Here is a 21,908-nt window from a genome sequence, read left to right as displayed (position 1 = left end):
ACACCGAGGGGCGCTCGGAGGCTCCAGCCGGGGTGGGGGGGGGCGGGGGGGGAACCGGGCAGGAGGGGGCGGTAGGAGCGGGCGGGAACCGGGAGGGGCGGGGGGGGGGTGGCGCCCCCTGGCGGTGGCTGCGGGCGGCGCGGGGCGGGGCGGGGCGCGGCGCGTGCGCGGCGGGAGCGGAGGGGCCGCGGCGGCCCCGGGAGCGCGGTGAGATGGGGCGGGGGGGGTGGTACCGGTGCCGATCCCGGTGCACGATGGGGGAGGGTGGTGCCGGTACCGACCGGGGGGGGATGGGGATGCCGGTGTTGGTGCTGCTGCACGGGGGGGAGATGGGTGGCGGTGCCGGTACCGATTCCGGTGCACGGGGGGGAGGGCGGTGGCGGTGCTGATGCACGGGGGTGGTGGTGGTGCTGGTGCCGGTACCGATTCCGCTGCACGGGGCTGGTGGTGCCGGTGCTCATGCTCGGGGGGCAGGGAGCGGTGCCGGGGCACCGGGGCTCGGAGGCAGCTTCTCTCCGGTCCCGCTTCTCGGCCCGGGATGAGCGGGATGCGGGAACGGCCCCGGGGGGGGTGGGGGAAGAAGGGGGCTGGTTTAGAACGAGTTTTTCCCCGGCCCCGTTCCGCGCCCCGAGGTGTGAGCGGGGTGGGAAGGGCCCCGCGGAGAAGGGGGTGATTTGGAGGGAGCTTTTCTCCCGTCCCGTGCCCCGTCCCGGGCCGTGTGGGAGCCGTGAGGGCCCCGCGCCTGCTCCTCCGTGTCCCGCCGTGCCCGGGAGCCGCGGGACGGGCCTCGGTGACCTCTGCTCCCAGCCAGGCTGATAAAAGGTCTCCGGGCGATCCTCGGCCTCCTCTCAAGGTCTCTCGTTCGGCGGCTGAGATTGGGTTTCCCTTGGCGGGGACGTGCAGGAGCGGTTGTGTTCGCCCTGCTCTCTAAAAGCTGCCAGGCAGGATCGCACAGATGGGTTGAGTTGGAAGGGCCTTAAAGCCCATCCAGTTCCAGTTCTGGATTCATAGAATCACCATGTTGGAAAGGACCCATCGGATCATCGAGTCCAACCATTCCCATCAATCACTAACCCATGTCCCTCAGCACCTCATCCACCCGTCCCTTAAACCCCTCCAGGGAAGGTGACTCAACCCCCTCCCTGGGCAGCCTCTGCCAGTGCCCAATGACCCTTTCTGGGAAAAATTTTTTCCTAATGTTCAGCCTGAACCTCCCCTGGTGGAGCTTGAGGCCGTTCCCTCTCGTCCTGTCCCCTGTCACTTGGCAGAAGAGGCCAGCACCCTCCCCTCCACAACCTCCTTTCAGGTGGTTGTAGAGAGCAAAATGTAGAGCAAGGTGGTGACCTAAACTATCCCGAGTGCTCAGGGGTTTCAGGAGTCACGGGCGTTGTCTCATTTAGTCGTCACCAAGCTCTCTTCCATAAGCTCAGTGGTTCTCCTCGAGTCCTCTAAAATTTCAGTTCCTAGCATCCCGCGCTGAGGAATTCATAGCTCGGCCCCAGACCCTGAGAGTCATAGGATGACAGAATATTTTGGGTTGGAAGTGACCTTAAACTTGTGTGGAGCTGAACACCAGCAAGCTGGCCGAACAGAGCCTTCCTGCTGTGTATTCTACATTTGACACAGAGGAGAACACAAGCTTTTTAAAATCAAAAAATAAGCTTGGAGCAAAGAGCAGGCAGCTCACGATGCTGGCACAGGGACCAGTGCAGGATGCACGCTGCAAGCATAGGATACACATCAAGAACAAAAGCATTTAAAGCTCTTTTAGAACTCAGAGTAAATATTGATGAGAATAATGAGTGTTTATAAAACAGTAAATGGATACTGACTGTTCACTGCTTCTGTCAGTAAAAACAATAAAGAACAAAGGGACATAAAATTAAATCAGAAAGAGGAAGGTTCGGTACAAAAGGTACAGTTGACAGGCCGAGAGAATTGGGGTTGTTCTGCCTGGAGAAGAGAAGGCTCCAAGGAGACCTTATAGCAACTTTCCAGTACCTGAAGGGGCTACAAGAGAGCTGGGGAGGGGCTGTTTACAAAGGCTTGGAGTGATAGGACAAGGGGAAATAGGTATAAACTGGAGAGGGGCAGATTTAGACTAGACATAAGGAGGAATTTCCTCCTGCTGAGGGTGGGGAGGCCCTGTCACGGGTTGCCCTGGGAAGCTGTGGCTGCCCCATCCATGGAGGTGTTCAGGGCCAGGTTGGATGGGGTTTGAGCCCCTGATCCAGTGGGAGGTGTCCCTGCCCATGACACAGGGGTGGAACTGGATGATGTTTAAAGTCCCTTCCAATCCAAACTATTCTATGATGCCTTTAGAAGGAGCATATTATCTTTTTACTTTCCTTTCCTGTATTATCTTTTTACTTTCCTTTCCTGTATGTGTAAGTCTAAGAGACTGCCGAGAGACTTTTTGCCTCTGGTAACTTCTGCTCACATTTTAGAACTGCAATACTTGATGCAAACGAGACTGGCACGTGTTGCAGTGTCGTGGTCACGAGCCGTGCTACAGTGTGCACTGAGTACACGCTTTGACTCATGGTTTAATGGTATCAAAACTATTTAAAGACTTGAAAACTGTTATTGCTTGACCAAGTGCATTTTTTTGTTTGGGTGGGGTTTTTTACCCCCTCGTGAAATTTGGGGGCGAAGGAGGAGACATCAAAGAGAATGAAAAGTGTGTGTAGGCTTTCTTCTTGAGGAAAGAGCTTAGATTTTCCTAGTGTATGCAGTGCCCTTAAAATACAACAGTGGCTTTGTTACAACTTTTCTTAAAAATAGAGAGCATTTAGTGTGCCAATGAATGCCAGGTGGCAAAAGATCATAGGAAGAGGGACTAACAGGGTTTTTTTCTATCTTAAATAGCAATCAGGGATGCTTTAACTGGATTTATCATTCATCCTGCAATGTGCTTAATGTACCTCTTCACAGAACCTCATGTCTGAAGTACTTTTATTCTTTTAGCCAACAGTAATGAATAACCCCTTGTCAGAATCTAAAAAAAGGTAGGAAGGACGTATCTTATATGCTTTTTATGAACTGACTGTGATACCAGCACCGTTGCAGGTTGTTCATATGACCCAGGAGGTGTGTGGTGGGTCTGGGCACAGAACCATGCTGTCCCCGCTCCTGGTTTCACTCTCACCTTTACTGTGCTCACCCTTGAAGCCCGTCAGGGTCACTTGTGTTCAAATAAATTATGACGGGTACTCTTCTCAATGAATTCGTGCTTCTGCATGTGGCTGTAGGAGGAAAATAGAGTTCAATACTCTGCAGCTTTTGATTATGGCAGGACACATGTCACGTTCATATACTGGGGATTCGGATATCTACTGGCGTCGTAGTTTTTAGTTCCTGGAGAACTGTACAGGTGCGCCCTGGGGCGGTTGTTTCACAAGTTTGTTTCTAGTGCCTTTGGAAATATTTACTATCCAATAAACATAATCTTGGATTAATAGAACTTAAGGACATTAATATTTGGTCACTAATACTGTTGCTGTCCCCTAAAATCTGGAGTGCATGTGTTGGTAGTAAAGAGCGTTGATGCGCTGAGGTTTGTGTGGTTGAGGTGCCCAGATACTTTGTGCAGACCACTTTGTTTGCACTGTGGTAAATCTTATGTGTGTTTCATCCCTATGAAAAAAAAAAAAATCTTAAAATCAATAAAACAATTTCAGCCTAATTTGACAGGGGTAGAGGTTTTAAAAGCATTATATAAAAGACTTTGGGTTGCTTCTTTTATTTCTTTGGAACCGCTTTTTGTGCCAAAAGGGGTGAGTCCTTTCTAGTGTTCACGGTGGGGGAACAACCACTGAGAACTGCACTCTTGTTGGGCATCAGTAATATGGGAGCTGGACCTCCTGGCAGAGCTCTGCAGAAAGCGAGCTTCCTCGGTTCTGCTGTTCACGTGGATCTCTGGGTCACGGGCTGTACGGTTCCTGCTGCACTGCTGAAATCTGGCTTGGCTTGTTGATTCTTTTCCCCCTCGGCTGCCACTCAGGCTGTTGCTCTGTGTTTTGTTTCCCTTGCAGGTGAATGGCAGGACGGAAAGCGTTGTGAAAACTTTGGAAAGCACTGAGAAGTCCAAGTAGGTCATTCATTGCTTAACGGTATTAGGGATGAGGTCTCCTATTTAACTTTTTTACTCTTTCTTGGCACGCATTCTAAAAGCCTGGCACTTGTCCATTCCTTTGGCGCTTGCCTAAAACAATGGTGAGTAAGCTGAGATGTGATGGATTAGTAACATAGTCTTGATTAAATTGCTGAAAGCCCCTTTTTCTTCCCTGTCAGGTCTGGTGGCTGGGCTGCACACATGAAAAAATCTTTTAACTTCTTTGCATGGGTGAGGGTGATAGGATATACTTAGAACTGCCTTACCCACCCACTTCATTGTTGAGAGTTTCTACCCCACTTCACATATCAGGCAGACAGAGTGAATCATCTCTGATCTAGTTTTTGTTACTGAAAGATGAACAATTAAGTCATTTAGATTTCTTAACTTGTGCTTCTACTTGCTCCTGATAAAGCAGTATCAAACTTCTGAGCCTGCAAAACAGGGAGGGATTGATCAAAGGTGATGGCTGAAAAGAACGACAGCTCAGCACAGGTGTTTTCAGGTGAATCCTAGTGTGTTTTCTGCTCATTTTTGGCCAAAATGGGGCCCTATTTGAACTAGAAATAGAGATATGGAAGACCTGACAAACTCTGTGAAAATGAGGTTATTGAAGAACAATATCGAATCTGAAATCTGCCTAGCAAAGAGGCATCTGGAGTTAACGTAGAAAGGGCAGAGATATATCCTGCTAAGGAGTATTCCTCTGCCAAGAATCTTTCAGAGTGCAGAAAGTATAAAAACCATAAATCTAGAAAGCCCCAGAAGAACACAGGTTTTTGTTTCCTTTCTGTTTTCTGTCACTGTTTCCTTCTTTCTTTCACGTAGCAGAGAGGGAACTTTCTTTGAGACACGTTAAAGGGAAGCTCTAGACTTTTTTTTTGTCCCACGAAAAAAATTTTGATGCAACATTAAGTTATTCTGTGATTTCCCTTATGAGAGCTTTGTGGGGAGGGGTGGTGGAATCCAAACAGTGAGTTTCCCCAGCAAATGTCCAGCTGGGTTAGAGGAGAGCGAACTGTCCGTGTTAATAATACCAGAAAATATGTAATTAGGTCAGAACGGGAGCAGCTCTCCAGACAATGTCTCGACACGCTGAGTGAAATTTTGCACATTCCAAAGGAAGTGCCAGGTATGCAGGCAGGGAAGGCAGACTTCGTAGCATCTTCCGAGAAGGAAACTAGCACAAACAGGAGTGCCAGTTTTCTAATTCAAAGGCACTGATGGACAAGATAGGAACAACTCCTGTCTGTGTATTTTTGCACAGCGCTTCTTGATGGGGTGGATAGTTTTTTTGGGTTTTGGTTTTTTGGGTTGTTTTTTTTTTAATTCTTTGACTATTATTCCCATTTTGCTGTAACTGCTCAAACTTCTCATGTTCCGATGATCTTCCCCCTTAACTGTAATGAAAGTCCTTTCTTTGTCAGGACTAAGCAACCTGAATTACCTCTCACTACTTTGGACTTTCTGCTCGCTCCTTTATCTTGCCGAGTAACTTTAATCTTCGCTTTGAAGCTTGTGCCCAGCTTTCTGTTTCGAAATGCTGAGTCTTGTTTTTGATGTCTTGGCGTGCTAATCTGTATTTTTCTCTTTTTCGTTTCTTGTTACCTGTGGCACGTGGAGTTTTTGTCTCTAAAGTTTACCTCCAAAATTCTTCTGAAGCTCACCAAAAAACCCCAAACAAACCCTAAACCAATTTACCTGCTTTCGGCAACGTTAGTTGGTAATTTTGGGTTTGGAGTATTATTTTTTTTTTCAGCATATATGTATATTCAAATAGCACGCAGTGCCAAATTCAAGGGTGCTTGAGAAATAAAAAGAATTTTCCATGCAAATTTGAACCCCAGCTTCTTGCTGTCTTATGAGAGTTTGATTGCTAGGCAAATTGTTTACAAGAAAAAATAATTAGCAACTTTATGCAATTTGAACAAAGCGGTAATGTGGATTTAATAGAAAAGGCCTGATGGAGGTAATATTGTTTGCTAGGTTGTGGTTTAAATTAAAAAAACGTTTGTCTTCCATATGTAAATCTTTAACCAAACTACACCTCCTCACAACATGCAGTTTTCTGCAGTGTAGGAGCTTCTTTCAACTCTTTTTTTTTTTTTTAAAACTAATTTCTCCAAGTTTTGTTTTTCCATACTAAATCCTGTGTATCCTGGTGTGTGTTTTGTTTTTCTGCATTGCATATACCACACAATTCCTTTCAGTGAAGGTAACCAGAGGAGCCCTGCAGAGAAGCGTGCTTAAAAGCCTACAAGCTCTTAAATTGCTTTTGTGTAGCTTATACTTAGCCTGATGCTTTGGCACGCGCGTGGGGAGTTATTTCCTGCTGCAAATGTTGCTACTCTAAAATTCAAACCTTAGGCAGGTAATTCAAGGTATTAATGCTGTGAACAAAGCATTTGTGTTCTAGGCTTTTTTTCTTACTTTACTACAGTTGTCCAAATTGGAAGCTCTAGTGATCTTTTAAGGCCCCAATGAAATAATCTTTGGGTAACACACTTTCGTTTGAAATTTTATATCAGATTGAATCAAACTATTTTAGCTGCTGGTGGTACAATATACACGTGGGTTTGTATTTGAGCAGTACATGAAACTGCCTGTATCGTCCCGGTGGTGTTGTGGTGGCCTCCTGGTATCAGTGCCTGGTGTGTGCGGGTAGAGCTGCAGTTCTGGGATATCCCATCTTTCTGTGGAAAGCTCTGGACAAGAATGCAGGGAAGTCCAAGCCCTTGGAGGAGCATGTATTTCAGAGAGACCAGTTTCTACATCTTTACCATTTGTTTATTTTAGAAACTAGGAATTGGGTGTATGAAAGGCTTTGTGTGTGTTGTTCTCCACCAGACTTTTGTTGCTACGATTGAGTTTTTATTCCCTGTGTCCAGCTGACTTAGTTCTGCCACCTCTGTGATGTCCCTTGTTATTGTTTGATTAAAATAGCATCTGTCACATAGGTATCTCATTGGGAGAAAGACTTCTGCTCTGACATCGCTGAGTCTCTACTAAAGTTTCTGGCACAGCAAATTCTAGTTTTCAGTGGCTTGAAGTGTACAGAGGAGCAAGCTTGAAAACCTCTCTCTGTGCTGCAGTCCAGCGATACTTTGGCAGCGGCAGAAGCGTATGGTGTTCCTCCCCCGTAATTTATCCTCACCATGTGCTACCACTGGCTTGGTTGTACCAACACTGTTGATTGTAGTGCTGCTTGGTAAAATGGATGAAACAAGTCCTCACCTTTTTTTTTTTTTGTTGTGTGGTCACAGCCAACGAGGTGCTGCCTGGGTGGGAATGGGAAACAGGGTTTGGAAACATCTGAAGGCAGCCTTGCCACGGCAGTGTCTCAGAACAGATAGCGATCTGCCCTATAAGGAGAGCAACAGTAGATACTAGGATGGTGAGTTAAGGTTGCATCTTCAGGAAGAGCAGTGTTACAGTATTAAAATATATTCACTCTTCTGTCACTGCTTGTAGCGCTTAAACCCTTTATGTTCAGAAATATTACGGCATGTTGCATGCTGCCTGCAACAGTGTTCAACCTCTGTAATGATACAATGCTAAAAATGTTTGATTTGTAATGTTTCAAGTAATTTTATATTAGAAGACTTTTCAACTTTGGGGTTAGCAAAATGCAAGAAATGTTTCTAAGCCTCTTATTTGGCAGAACTCATACATCTTCCCCCTCCCCAGCCCTGTTAAGTGAAAATCTTGGTGCAGCTATTCTGCAGTAATACATGCATTCCTTCTGTCAGTTTTTGTTAGTTAGTTAGTGCAGTTTTTCACCTTTACCACATGCAGTTGCAGACTTAGCTCTCCTAGGATGACTGACTTTTGATGTATGATGAAACTCGTGCACATACTTCTCTGCCACAGCTCAAAAGTACTTGCCAGCTTTCATTTCAGGTGATGACGTTGCTTTAGAAACATCCTGCCATATTCAAAAAGGAGAAACCGCTTCTGCCTCTTCCTCCTGCTTGTTTTCCTCCAAATTCTTCCCCTCCTGTGTCCTGCTGGGTCTTTCTGGAGCAAGGGTTCTGTGCTGCTTCCCACCACTGGCTCATTTTCAATAGTGCGTGTGTGCATACATTGATGCTTCTTAAGTGCTGTTGGCTGTGGCAATTGCAGTCGATATCACTCGAGTTGCCTGTTGCAGCCTTGTGCCAAAGCTTAAGGTAGTTTATTTTCACTTATTGTGGAAAAATCATGTGTGATCCCACTGGGAAGTCAGCCGTGTGGATACAGATAAAGACTTTGTCAAAAGGTATGAAGCTGAGACCATTTAAATGGTAGCAAGTTGTTGATTTCTCTGGATGAAGAGGAAGTTGGAGGGTGGGGTTTTCCAGACTTATAGAAGCAAAATGCTTCACTATTGCTCATTTTCATATGTTCCCTTTGCTGTTTTGATGATAGTGGAGCTGTGATCTTTCTGGAACATGCAATATAGTTCCTCCCACTATCTGTTTCTTCTTTTTGGAGCAGTGTATTTGCTGCTGGTTGCGAGTTGAGGATTACTGATAGTACCTCAAAGGCATTTGGGTGAGAAGGCACATGCAAGTTCCTTCCTGTTCAGGCTAGCGCCGTACAGCAAACGTACAACAAATGACTGCTTGTAGTTGTTCCATAGTATTTTCAAAGTTTCTGCTGTTCGTGTGATGAAAGTTTAGATGAATTGAGTCTTAGGCTATACCTGTCTGATTATCAAATCTACTCTTCACAGATCAAGAAAGGCCTAGGAAAACCTTTAAGTATCAAATACCTCCTCCAGCAGTTCCCCGGTCTGCCTAGGAAGGCTGTTTGCTCACTGAGCCTTTACAGCACACATTTTTCTAGTGTTCAGTATAAGCTTGCTTTACTGTAGCTCAAGCCTATTAAGTTCACTTGTTTTGTCACCGATTAGCGAGAATAATCTGTTCTTGGCTTCTTTAGAAAAATTCTTTGTGTATTCTAATCCAGATACTGTGGTTGGTTGTATTTCAAAGAACAGCTTTTCATGTACGTGCTACTTCCTGAACCTTTTACCTGGTGTCCTCTAAATAGTGCAGTTTCTTGAGGTCTGATGAGTTGAGTGAATTATGATAGTAAACAATAGCAGTGCAGCCCAGCAATGGGTTTCTTGGTTTACTATATAATTTTTTGACCTTTCTTTGTGGTAAACTGTTTAGGCGCTAGGTTATGCAGGCAAGAAGCATGAATCCTGGAGGATGTGCATGCACGTGTGTGTGTGTGTGTGAACCTACAAATGACAGAATATCTTGTTTCTAGGTCTGGCATCATGATCCCTTTCCACTTGCAGGTACCTCTGAGGAGTTGTCCCTTTGCCTGTGGGAAACTGGCAGTAAGGCAGGACTGTGGGAATTTGGCTAATTTGTACTTACGTGGTTGGAATACAGCCAGTTGTCACTGAACTCTCAACTCATTGCATCTCCATTTCACTATTGTCTTTTTAGCCTCTGAGCTCTTCATAATGGCTTCTGAGACACTGAGCGTGTCTAGCTGTGATAAATTTTCTAGCAATATTAGAAACACTTGCTAAAGCTTATATTTAAAATGACCATTGTAGTGTGCTTTTCCTAACTTTTCTTCTTGCTTTGTGCAGGATTTTGTTTCTGGGTAAAGGATGCAGACTATAAAGTGTGTCGTTGTTGGAGATGGCGCTGTGGGAAAAACTTGCCTTCTCATCAGCTATACCACCAATGCCTTCCCAGAAGAATACATCCCTACTGTGTTTGACAACTACAGTGCCCAAATGACTGTCGATGGCCGGACGGTTAGCCTGAATCTCTGGGACACTGCAGGCCAGGAGGAATATGACCGTCTGCGTACGCTCTCGTATCCTCAAACCAATGTATTCGTCATCTGTTTCTCCATCGGTAGCCCCTCTTCCTATGCAAATGTGAGGCACAAATGGCACCCTGAAGTTTCTCACCACTGTCCAAACGTTCCCATTCTTCTAGTGGGCACGAAGAGAGACTTGAGAAATGACCTGGAAACGGTTAAAAAGTTGAAAGAGCAAAGCTTGGCTCCCACTACCCCGCAGCAGGGGACTTCGCTGGCTAAACAGATTGGAGCAGTCAAATATTTGGAGTGCTCAGCGTTGAATCAGGAGGGTGTTCGGGAGGTGTTTGCTGAAGCTGTGCGTGCAGTTCTGTATCCTGTGACAAAGAAGAACACGAGAAAATGTGTCTTATTGTAGTTACCTCGGGTGATGGATGTTTGAAGTCGAATATTGACTCGAATCTTGGATGTTTTTTTAATGAGTTAGATTGAAGATTTGCATCTTGCACTAACAGCTCTAAGCAGAAACGGTTTATGCAGCAAATATTCTTGCAGTCTTATTGCTTCAGGGAAACTGAAACAGAACAGTTTGGTTTTTTCCAACTGAGAGGTCAAATATCTACTTTATTTCTACAGTTCCAATCTCCAGGTCCTCCAGGGATCACTTGGCTTCTACCCTTATTTAGTGGAGAAAAATAAAAGAAGGGACTTTTTTGAAGCCAGTCTTCCTTACTAGATAGCCATCAGTTACTAGATTTGCTGAAAAGCACAGATTCTGATAACTTTGCTTTAAGCGTAGCTGCTGCTTTTCCCATCCCTTATTTACTGATTGAACTTGTTTTATGAACAGAATTCTGGCAGTCCAGTTATTTTAATTTGTCATTTTAAAGCTTGAAAACAATTTGTTTACATGCAAAAATGCCTGAAATATTACTGAGATTCTCCTTATAGTGAACTGTGATCATTTATATGAAGAGTTAGCATAAGGCACGTTTAATGCCATGAGCAAGACCCAGGGAATGCTTGCAATGATTTTATTAATAGAAGCAGGAGCTGATTTCTCATAATATAAGGAACTTAGAATAATGATGAATCACTCAAATGAGTGATTTTCATACTTTTGAATTGGAGAGGTAGAAAACTAGTTTAGATGCAAGTCTTCTGTAATCTTCTGAACTGAGTTTTTATTTCACTCTCCGAAGAGACCATGAACCTTGAGAATAAAGGTCACGGTTACCTTCTCAGCCTGACCGGGGTAGTTGGGATGACGCTTCTCTACACAGGATTTTCAGTGTGATCCCTTTGGTGAATGCCAGAGCCTTGGTAGCAGCCCCTTTGCTCTTGGGGATTCATGGCTTTACTTCTTGATGTTCTTGGGGCCTCCCCCTGAGATTTTTACAGCAAGTTCCTTTGTTGTTTTTTCTGGGAGAACACTGACGAAAAATTTGGAGGTTCCATTTACAGGAACCAGGACCCCTCATTTCTTTCTGGCATCTCCCTGCTGGTTTTGGTTAAATTTGTGATGGTTAGCCAGTCACTGGATAGGGTCACCTGGGCAGTTTTCTTCTCTCTACTAGGTGATTAGTTATTATAAACTCTTTTAACTGAAGTTCTATTTATGTGCTTTTTAACTTTCTTTAGCAGCTCTCGTGAGTGGCAGCTGGCTTTTGTTTTCAGAATGTGCACTGTTCTTTGTGTGTGATTCCGGGATCAGCTGAGGAGTGAGCGCATGAAACCTTCCTTAGACTTAACCTTGCAGCTTGGCGGTGTGAAAGCAGCGTGCTTCAAAGATACTTTGTGTGAAACCAGTGGTGCTGGACTGGGCTTTGTTGTCTGAAGCTGACAGTGCTGTCTTTGTCTGGATGCAGCCTCAATTGGTAATTCAGAACTTGCTTTCTTGTGATTCCCACACATGCAGAACTGCACCGGTGTATGCCCTGAGCAGGAAAAAAAAAAGCCTCATTTTAGCAAGATAACAGAAAATACATCCACAAGGTTTTTAGGGATCTTGTGTTAATTTGACCTTGTTTTATCTGATACTGGCAAAAATTTCAGGCGGATGGAAACATTTGTATTTGTGCCTGAATTCCCCTCTTTGAAGAGGATGTGCCTTCCTGCAGCTGGTGTAACCGATGCCGACACCAACTGCAAGTTTTGTTTATCTGAGGTGTGTTCGTAGCGGTGCTGCTTTAGCAAACTACAACCCAAAGGTGTTAAACTGCAGTTAATCCGAGTGCTGGTGCGTGGGGCAAGTGAACCGACACCGAGTTCCAAACATTGCCTGGCCGCAGGCAGCACCAAAACACTCACTGGGTGTGATGTTTGCAGAAGCCTAGAGACTCTACGTATTTTTCTTCACCAAGTGGCATTGCCTGGAGCATCTTTGCGTCTTTCGCTCCAGCGGGAGCGGTGCTGTTCTGGAGGCAGCTGCAGGCCATGAGGGTGTAGGAGCATTTCAGCGAGGTAACCTCTACTCACCACATTTTGCCTTTCCTGTAGCTGTAGGCCTTTAGCGTGGGCTTGACCTGCAGGGAGCAATTAACTCTGTGCCTTGTGATTCAAGATTATTTTCAGTAGGTAAATGTCAGTAACCCAGTCCATAGAGTTTATCATGTTTAACATGTATTTATTTAAGCCAGTGCACGTGTGTTTTTTAATGCTGATCAGGCCTAAATCCACTGTCTAATTACCCTGGTGCAAGCCCATAACCTTTCCTTTGTTCAGAGATGGACTTTAAGAAGTGTGTTGAACTGCTCTGAAATAGACTTTTAATGTCAACAGCAGGCACCTCTTTTTTTGCTACGTGTATTTGCAATTTTGTACTGAAGCTACTACTGTTTCAAAAAGTTTTTACATTTTTTACATACTGAAATATTTTAGTTCTGCATCTTTTGTGGTGTTTCCTAACTGGATTACAGTGATTTTGTGGAGAAGAAATCCTGTGAGTGAGTGTTATTGCACACCCCTCCTTTTTCTGCAGTCTTGCGGCCATCCTGGTGTGAACTGGAAGAGGGTTCGGTGAGATAAAAATCCAGCTACTTAATCAGTTTTTTTAATTGGTCACATTACTGATTACATTGTGCTAGAAGACTTTATCCCTGTCTAGATTGCTTAATGAATGGATTGCACAACAGTGCTGAGGAGAACAATTCGACAGCGGTGAAAATGAGCAGAAAGTGGACTTTGAACACCAACGAGAACCTTTTCCTGACTCTGGAGTACCTCATTCATAGTCATTTAGGTGCCTTGTATTTCTGGCACTTTCTGCCAGGAGGAAAAGCCCTGCCGGCTGCCAGCTGGCTCCCTCCAGCCTCTGCTTTTCAGGAGAATGAGCTTTGGGAGCACACGCATCCAACAAGCTTCTCCATCCAGTGGGCATTCTCAGCCTGTGATCTCCCTCCCCCCAGTTCTTGGTGCATTTTATTGTAAGTAGCCCAGTGCTCCGGTCTACAAGCCATTTCATTCCTCCTCCTGTGGGCAAGGACCAAACACAGGCTTCCCGTGGCTGGATTTGGTCTGTTTCTGGGAGACAGGAAAACCTGTGTTGAGCTGTGTGGGTTTCCTGAGCTGTTTAAGATTCCTCAGTTTGTGACTTCTGAAGAGGAGCACGGTGCGTGCCTTAACTCAGAGGAAACTCCCAGTTTGTGAACGACTTCTGAAATACGTGTGTTTTTAACTAGAGCTGAAGCCACCGGTGGGGAGCGAGCCGTTGGGGAATTCCTCATCCATGGGGCCGTATGAGGCGCACGTCGGTGTGCCAGGGCTCTCTCCGCTTTGCCTCCATAGCGATGCCGGTGCCCTCGGAAGGAGAAGCCTCGTCGTGCCTTGTGTCCACGCGCTGACCCTCGCTCCAGAAACCTCAGTGCAGCCCTGAGGAGGCAACGGATCCTGTGGGGAGCACCCAGTGGTGGGAACGCCGGACTCCGAGTGTGGTACCAATGCATCCACTGGCCACTCGGGTTCACGTGACGCGGTGTTGGTGCTGCCGCTCGTGCTTTGGAAGGGCCTTTGGTTTAAATTACGCGGAGTTAAGTTGTAATAAACCTTTCCTCGCCTCTGGCTCTCACGTTAACTCCCCCCGCTGTTTGTAACGCACCCCTTGGAAACCTAGTTCTTTCCTGTGGAAAGCCGGGTCCCCTCCCTCAAGCGCAATAAAACGGGTTTGGGTCAACGACTGGCAGAGCCTCAGAGCCTCACGGGGGGCGGGGCCTCACGGGGCGGGGCTTTGGGGCACGAGGGGCGGGTCCTATGGAGGGGCGGGGCTTTGGGTCAAGGGGCGGGGTTTCTTACGGGGCGGGGCCAATCGTGTTCCTTGAGGGTGGGGCCTACTGGGGGGCGCGGAGCCTGCGTTTGGTGGGCGGAGCTTGTTGCTCGGAGAGGGCGTGATCTTATATTTGGGGGTGTGGCTTGGGGGGGTCGTGCGATTGGTGGGCGGGGTCTACGTTAGTGGGCGGGGCTAGGGACGCGCGCTGGTGGGCGGGGCCTGTTGGGGCGGAGTCTGCATCGGTGGGGCGGGATAGTGCATGTCTCTGGGGGCAGCTTGAGGGGGCGGGGTCTGCGCTAGTGGGCGGTGCTTCTCTTGCTGGCGCTGGTGGGCGGGGCCTGTTGATGGGGCGGAGTCTGTGCTGGTGGGGTGGGATAGCGCATGCCTGTGGTGGGCGGGGCCAGCTCGAGGGGGAGGGGTCTGCGCCGGCGGGCGGGGCCTGTTGATGGGGCGGAGCCTGCCCTGGTGGGCGGGGCCTGTTGATGGGGCGGGGGCCTGCGCGGGTGGGCGTGGCCTGTTTCCGGGGGCGGGGTCTGCGCTGGTGGGCGCGGCCTGACGGCTGGGGTGCGGTCTTAAGGTGGGGAAAGGGGCGTGGCCGCTCCCTCAGGCCGCGGTTCCGGTTCCGGTGGCCGCCGCCGCCACCGCCGCCGCGATGTCGGATTCGGAGAGCGAGGAGGAGGCGGATGGCGGGCGCGCCGAGCCGTTCTCGCTGGCCGGGTTCCTCTTCGGCAACATCAATGAGGCGGGGCAGCTGGAGGGGGACAGCGTCCTCGACAAGGTGCGGCGGGGCGGGGGGCTCGGCGCGGCGCGCGGGGTGGGGGCCGGTCCCGGTCCCGGTCCGGGTGTCGGTGCCCCCGCTGGACGCGGCTCCGGTCCCTGCAGGAATCCAAGAAGCACCTGGCGGGGCTGGGGGTGCTGGGCCTGGGCACTCTGATCACCGAGATCACGGCCATCGAGGAGGAGAGCCCGGAGGGTGACGGAGCCCACCTGGACGAAGAAGGTGAGGCCCTGGGGCTGGTGGGGGCAGAGCTCTCACGGGAGGAGATAACCCCCCCGGGTCACTCGGGCTGCAGGGATGAGGCCGTGTTACCCGGCTCGGGAGGCTCTGGTGAGCGACCAGCCTGCTCCTTCCCACCAGAGCGAATCATAAATTGTTAGGTTGGAAAAGACCTTAGAGATCATCCAGCCCAACCGTGCCTGTCCACTGCTAAATCGTGTCCCCAAGCACCTCTACTACCTGCTTTTTAAACACCTTCGGGAATGGGGACTTAACCACCTCCCTAGGCAGCCTGCGCCAGTGCCCAATAACCCTTTCTGTGAAGAATTTTTCCTGGTGTCCCATCTAAACTTTTCCTGATGCAACTTGAGGCCATTCTCTCTTATCACTTGGGAGAAGAGACCAAGACCCACCTCTCTGCAACCTCATTTCAGGTATATGTAGGTAGCAATAAGGTCTTCCCTCAGCCTCCTCCAGGCTAAACAACCCCAGCTCCCTCAGCTGCTCCTCATATGGCTCCTTCAGCCCCCTCACCAGTTTTGTTGCTCTTTTCTGGACTCGCTCCAGGACCTCAATGTCTTTCTTGCAGTGAGGGGCCCGCACTGTTGCACAGTTACCTCTGCACTGGCTCACTCATAACTTTATAATTTTTGTTTAATTTGTCTCTCCTCCTTCATAAGTAAGTTTATTCCGTGTTTCCCCCCAAGTTAAACAAGCCTGACAATACTCCAGGAGCGTTTGGCCAGTGCCCTCAGACACACAGTGTGAATGCTGGGCTGTCCTGTGCAGGGCCAGGGGTTGGACTCTTGTGATCCTTGTGGGCCCTTTCTGACTCGGGTCATCCTATAATTCTGTGTGATTCTGTGATCCATGGCAGAGGGTTGGAACTGGATGATCTATAAGGTCCCTTCTAGCTCAGACTATTCCATGAGTCTATCCTTGTTGGTCCCTTACAGCTCAAGACATTCCATAATTCTATGACAGGCCTAGGACTATTGCGTCTCTTCTCTTATTTCTGAGCGGGTTGAGCAGTTTCATTGAGTGAAGGATGATCCATGTGCTAAAGTTGGTTACTTAAAGATCCTCAGGGGAAATTAAGAGCTTTTGGAGCTTTTGATTGGAATGAGGAGAAGAATACCCCAATGGGAGATGCTTATAAGATGGGTTTGTTCCCCTAGGAAAGGGACATGTAGGAAGGGATTCGTATGTACATAGTGCAGTCTGAAATTAGTAATATGTGTTGGGATAAGGTTTTGTGTGACTGGATTTCTTTCCTTCGTAGGCTGGGTTAAGAGCACGGAAGACGCTGTTGATTATTCAGACATTAATGAAGTGGCAGAAGATGAGAGCCGTAGGTATAAGCAGGCAATGGGCAGCCTGCAGCCGGTTCGAAGACCAGGTAAATGGGAGCAGCATCACGGCTCTGTTGAGAGAGGTGTTTGGGGGCAGTGGGCCTTGGCAGGCTCTCACACAGGTGACATTGTGCCTTTTCGCTCCTTGCTCTCAGAGCCCAATGTCAGCTTTTGTGAAACTGGGTTGACTGTATGAAGTCACTGCTTAATATCTTCCTTTCTTTAAGGCATCGGTTCCTCGTTAGAGTTAAGCTATGTTCAGAAGAGAAACCAAGATCCTCTTTTTGCTCTGGGATCCCCTGCAGAGAATACCCAATACCTGCTCATATTTCCTTAACCTGTGTTCTTAGGAAGAGGGTTATGAAGAAGGCCAGGTGCTTCTCAGACACACTCAAAGATAGCAATAAGGTCGTGATCCCTTAGAGAGTCACTTCAGTTTTAATATGTGTTTACTGTTTTACCCTTGAATTCTTCTTCTGAAATGATTCTGGAATTACTTTCTGCGTAAGGCACTTTGGTTCACTTATTGGTCCCAGGCATCAGGTTTGCAGACGCATGCAGCTTTTCGTTCTCAGGAGCTGATAATGCTAATGCTAAATCTTTGCATATTCCTTAAAGCTGCTTTGGACTTAACCTTTCTATTGAGATATTGCAGTTAGTGGGATGAGAAAGTGATTTGTGCTTTTTAACCACATTTTTTTACTTCTTTAGCAACTTTATTTGCTCCGCAAAGCATTAATAAGGGGAGGTGATAGCAGAAAAATAATACATATTTTAAATGCTTCAGTCATCTTTCTGTCCTATCTTTTAAGTGCTGCTGTCATATTTTTTTCTCCTTCCCGCTGTTTCTTAAATGTCAGTCTGGCAAATGGGTTTGTGCAGGAAGCCGAACTTGGAATAGTTTTGCATTTAGTTGCTAATGAGAGGACACGGTTTTCTCATCAGGCTGGGACAGGTGTGAGGCAGTATAAATGGGAAGGGGGCCTGGTTCCCTTTTATTGTCTGCTTAATATGGAGTCCTGTCTCCTGGCTGGTTAGATGAAGATGAGGATGATTACGATGCTGACTGTGAAGATATTGATTCCAAGTTGATGCCGCCACCACCACCACCTCCGGTACCTGGAAAGAAAGAAGATGAAAAGGATGCAGCTGCCACTGGTGAGTGCTGGCTTTCTTCTTCTCTCTGGCAATGTGAAAGTCTGAAGGAAGCAAAAACTGCGATGTAGGAGTTCATTCTGCAGCAAGCACCGTGCGTTGTCAAAACTTGGTCTGCAGACTCCATCCTAAGGTGGGTCTCTGTCCTGATTTATGATGTTATAGGATTGTCTGAAATGTAGGGTGGAATATTGTATTTCCAGTGATTGTTAAAATACTGATATTGACAATGAAACTGCTTTTTTATCTCATCCTCTCAGTTGTGGCTGGGAAATGCACCTGGAACGATTAGGATAAAATGAAAGGTTAAACCAGAATGGTACTCATAACACCTGCAGAAGCTTAATTTTGCATAACTTGGTATAAACAGTAGATGTGGCATTACGGGGTTGTACTGGGGGACAGGGAGGAAACTCGTTTGTTTATAAGGTGCTTGTTCTGTTGTAGTATCTGAAGATGGAGACGGTATCATTTTGCCCTCCATCATTGCTCCTTCCTCTGCTGCCTCCGACAAGGTGGATTTCAGCAGCAGCTCTGATTCTGAGTCAGAGATGGGACCTCAAGAAGCCAGGCAGGCAGAATCCAAGGAAGGCAAACTCACACTTCCTCTTGCAGGAATCATGCATCGAGATGCTACCAAACAGTTGCCAAGTGTTACAGACCTCTTCCCGGAATTTCGACCAGGCAAGGTATTGTAAGAGATGTGTGGAGGTGTCAGAAACTGTGTCATGTAAACCCTCTATATATGAATCATTACAGTGTTAAGGGTATGTAGTAGGTTAATGTTCTTGCTCTCCTCAATGCTTTCCTTAGTTTCTGTGTGCTGCTGTTTCCAGACTGCTTAACATGTAATGCCTTTCCTGCCCTTTGCAGGAGCCTCTCATAAAGCATCCTATAAATCAGGCTGTAAGATAATGTTTTGCTGTTCTGTAAGACCATAGCACAGGTCTGTTGATTTGTGAAAACTGTTTTTCTGAGGCAGTAGAGAACACCTACACCAGGTGATTAAAAAGCCTAATGCTAATCTGTCTGCTTTCTGGCTCTTCTGACAAATATTTGCTCCTCCTTTCATGCTGACCTGAAATTGGCCTGTTCTTCCTGAAACAATTGCGACCTGTATCCTTTACTTAATGCTTCCTCAAAACTGCTCTGAATATGGATCACAAGTTGGTTCAGTGACACAAGTTGGTTGAAAAAATTACTGGGTTTTTGCACAGCAGATTAATTCCTATACCCCCGAATAGCAAGTGTAGTCAATAGCTGGTTTGAAACTTTTTAAGCTGTCGAGAGGAGAGGAAATGTGGGAGGGGAAGGAGGATAAAGGTGAGCTTGTAGTTGCCAAACAGATGCTTCCGATCCAGGATAAATGGGCTTTATGTGTGCCTCCATCACAGGCTTTGTGTAAGGAGCTGAGCAATTTGCATAATTAGATGACATGTTTTAATTATTTAGCTGCCATAATAGAAATCTAGGTGAGGCTTTAGTGCAGAAGTGAGCCTTCTGGATGCTCTCTTAGCTTTTCCAAATCTGGTGTTTCCTACATTGCTGTATTCTGGTTGGTGTGTTCGTTTCTTTGATGCTGGAGTTGTAATGTCAGGGGTGGGCTGGGTGTTGAATGTGCCCCGTGGGCACAGAAATCAGCGCAAGCTGTTATTGCTAAACACTTCTCGTCATTAATTCATGGGCACAAGAGCTGGCAGAGCCTGAAACGCTGTAGGCTTGGCTGTAAGGATTGGTTGACATCTGAGAAGGTGTGTGTTAATGTAGCACTGTTTTCCTTAATGAAACCACTTAAAATAGCTTGTGGGGAAGCAAACTTTGTGTTTCATTGAACTGTTAGCAGCTTAACTGTATCTGAGACCTTTGCCCTTGGTGAAAGGTCATTGAAACTGCCAATCTGGGAGAGTTTTGGGAAGAAGGATAATACGGATGTAGGCAGAGATGGACAGAGTGGTCATAGAAATATTATTTCCTTTGGGGATCAGTGTAGCAGATTAACAGGAAATGTTAACAGGCTGTCGACTTACAATAGTTTGGTTCTCATTCCTTTTTCATAAGTCTGCCAGTTAATTTGGGAATAATGCTTTCCTTCCTTTAACAAGAGTGCTCTGAAAGAACAATTATCAGTTCTTAAAAACCAGCAGTCATAATCGTAGAAGAAACAGAAGAGAAAGCTTGTCATTAGTGCAGGTTTTGAAGGTGTGCAGTGTGCAAATAGGGGAACTGCATTACGATAGAAATAAAAACAAGTGTATTATTTCTGGACTGTTGTATTTGTTTTTATGTGGTTGTTTAAGAAATCTCTGCTTTATATAACTATCTCCTAGCTTTTTTTCTTTTACTAATAATTTTATTGACTCTTCTTTCATCTCCATGGGCCTTTCTGAAGGTTGAGGGTTGTTCAAAATGAGAAGAAATATTTCCAGGCAGTGTCTTATGACATGCCCAATGTGTAAAGGCAATCATTCTTCCTTCAGAGTTCCTTTATGCCTGAAATTAAGATTAAATCCTTTTGAAAAGAAAGGATCCATCAAACAGATGTACCAGACTTTTTCTCAATTATAACCAAGAGATTGTTGGTTGCATCAGGGGCTGGGATTGTAGCACAGGCCAGGTTTCTGTATTTGAATGCTCTGGGTTTTGTTTTTACTGCATTTCAGGTGAGGGAAAGACAGACAAGCATTCCACAATGTTCTTTTTTTCTCTGACCTCTTGTCTTCCTGTTCTAGGTGCTGCGTTTCCTGCGTCTCTTTGGCCCTGGAAAGAATGTTCCATCGGTTTGGCGTAGTGCCCGAAGGAAACGCAAGAAGAAACATCGGGAGCTGGCGCAGGAAGTGCAGATACAGGAGGGTGAAGTTGTAGTTGAGAGTGGAGTGGAAGGAAAATCTCCTTGGGAATATGAGTTTGCTGCTCCTCCCCCTCCTGAGCAGTGCCTTTCAGATGATGAGGTGGGATATCTGAGACTTAGAGAGGGTCGCCAGTTAGCACTGGGGGTAGCAGTGGATTGGACAGCGTCCTGTAGAGTAAAGAGCTTTTTCTCCAGAGCAAAACTGGAGGGCAGGGTTGGCTTGTGTTCCAGCTGTGCAGAAGCTCTTCTCCAGATACTAGTCATTGACGTCAGGTGTTTGCTTCTTACTGAGAAGGATGCATCTGTGGTGCAGGATCAATAGGAGAGCCTATCCTCTTTTTATCAAGAAGAAATCTGTGTTCTTGGAAGTCTAATTGCAGAACATTCTTAAGGCAGCTAGTAAGTATGGAAAAGCGCTTCTTAGAAATACTTTTCTCCTCTGAGAATAATCTGGGAAACTTGGAAGGAAGGATCTCTTACTAACGCTTAGGTTCCCCACCAGTGTAACCGTTCCCTGCTTTGCTGTGATTCAGATTACCATGATGGCACCCGTGGAGTCAAAATTTTCCCAGTCAACTGGTGATATAGACAAAGTGACAGATACGAAGCCCAAGGTGGCAGAATGGCGCTACGGCCCCGCACAGCTCTGGTATGACATGCTGGGGATCCCCGAAGACGGCAGCGGATTCGATTACGGTTTCAAGCTGAAAGAGAAGATGGAAGACGAGGTGAAAGGGCACACAGAGGATGGGGTGAGGGGAGAACGGTGGGGAAGGTGTGGAGATGCATGTGGCTCTGGGGAGTGCTGTGCAATGAAAGCTTGGAGATGTGTGGGTGGATGGGTGTGCATCATGCAAAATGAGACTTAATTTTCCCCCTTTAGTTTCAAAGTATAAAGTGAATGCAGGCCTTCGAGTGACTGTTCTTTCCTTTCAGGATGCAGGCTCGGTGGATGAAAAGGATGATCTGCTGGCTGATGAGCACTTCCTTATGGTGACACAGCTCCAGTGGGAGGATGATGTTATCTGGAATGGAGAAGATGTCAAGCACAAAGGGACTAAGACACAGCGGGCAAGTCTGGCAGGCTGGCTGCCATCCAGCATGACTAGGAATGCCACTGCCTACAATGCCCAACAAGGTAATCAATGGCCTGATACGAATTGTATTTACTGTAGTTGAGCTGATTTGTTGCATGCTTTCGTCTCGAATACAGAATATAATTCTTCCTGTCAGGGAATGATTTTTGGCAAAATCACAGCTCTGCTTAGAATTCTGAGACTTTCATTCCAAAAACAGAGTAGGTATCTTCTCTTAGAGAACATATCAACTCTGTCTTTCTCTCCATGTGCAATATCAGGTGCTAGATCCATCTACATTAGTATCAAGCAATACTGCATTTAAGATAT

At 46.7% G+C, this 21,908-nt stretch overlaps 2 protein-coding genes across 13 annotated transcripts in view; both read left to right on the top strand.

Moving 5' to 3' along the window:
* Positions 1–147: 147 nt before the first annotated feature.
* Positions 148–14,047, top strand: LOC138726363 (rho-related GTP-binding protein RhoG-like). 4 transcript variants are annotated; one of them, XM_069868054.1, is made up of 3 exons: positions 148–207; positions 4,035–4,090; positions 9,708–14,047. In XM_069868054.1, the coding sequence occupies exon 3, from the start codon at positions 9,729–9,731 to the stop codon at positions 10,302–10,304; it is 576 nt and encodes a 191-aa protein (XP_069724155.1). In that variant the 5' UTR covers positions 148–207; positions 4,035–4,090; positions 9,708–9,728; the 3' UTR covers positions 10,305–14,047. The 4 variants fall into 4 exon arrangements, with proteins under 4 accessions (XP_069724155.1, XP_069724156.1, XP_069724154.1 ...); XM_069868055.1 differs by lacking the exon at positions 4,035–4,090 and having other exon boundaries at positions 157–207; XM_069868053.1 differs by lacking the exon at positions 148–207 and having other exon boundaries at positions 3,318–4,090.
* Positions 14,048–14,768: 721 nt separating this feature from the next.
* TAF1 (TATA-box binding protein associated factor 1) overlaps positions 14,769–21,908 on the top strand; it is a 32,060-nt gene continuing 24,920 nt past the window's right edge. For 5 of the 9 annotated variants that reach the window (XM_069867991.1, XM_069867988.1, XM_069867987.1 and 2 more), the window contains exons 1-8: positions 14,769–14,928; positions 15,033–15,150; positions 16,430–16,546; positions 17,538–17,657; positions 18,102–18,343; positions 20,384–20,602; positions 21,036–21,254; positions 21,439–21,640. In XM_069867991.1, the coding sequence (XP_069724092.1) occupies positions 14,803–14,928; positions 15,033–15,150; positions 16,430–16,546; positions 17,538–17,657; positions 18,102–18,343; positions 20,384–20,602; positions 21,036–21,254; positions 21,439–21,640 (1,363 nt within the window). In that variant the 5' untranslated portion in view covers positions 14,769–14,802. Of the gene's footprint in view, positions 14,929–15,032; positions 15,151–16,429; positions 16,547–17,537; positions 17,658–18,101; positions 18,344–20,383; positions 20,603–20,778; positions 20,902–21,035; positions 21,255–21,438; positions 21,641–21,908 lie in introns of those variants that run through there. The other 4 variants (XM_069867992.1, XM_069867989.1, XM_069867985.1 and 1 more) reach the window with 3 other exon arrangements.

Source organism: Phaenicophaeus curvirostris, chromosome 13 (genome assembly GCF_032191515.1).
Source record: "Phaenicophaeus curvirostris isolate KB17595 chromosome 13, BPBGC_Pcur_1.0, whole genome shotgun sequence".
NCBI classification, from domain to species: Eukaryota; Metazoa; Chordata; class Aves; order Cuculiformes; family Cuculidae; genus Phaenicophaeus; species Phaenicophaeus curvirostris.
This window is presented reverse-complemented; position numbering and strand designations above follow the sequence as displayed.

Coding starts and splice junctions, on each gene's coding strand:
- LOC138726363 (XM_069868054.1), top strand. CDS start 9,729: ATGCAGACTATAAAGTGTGTCGTTGTTGGAGATGGCGCTGTGGGAAAA.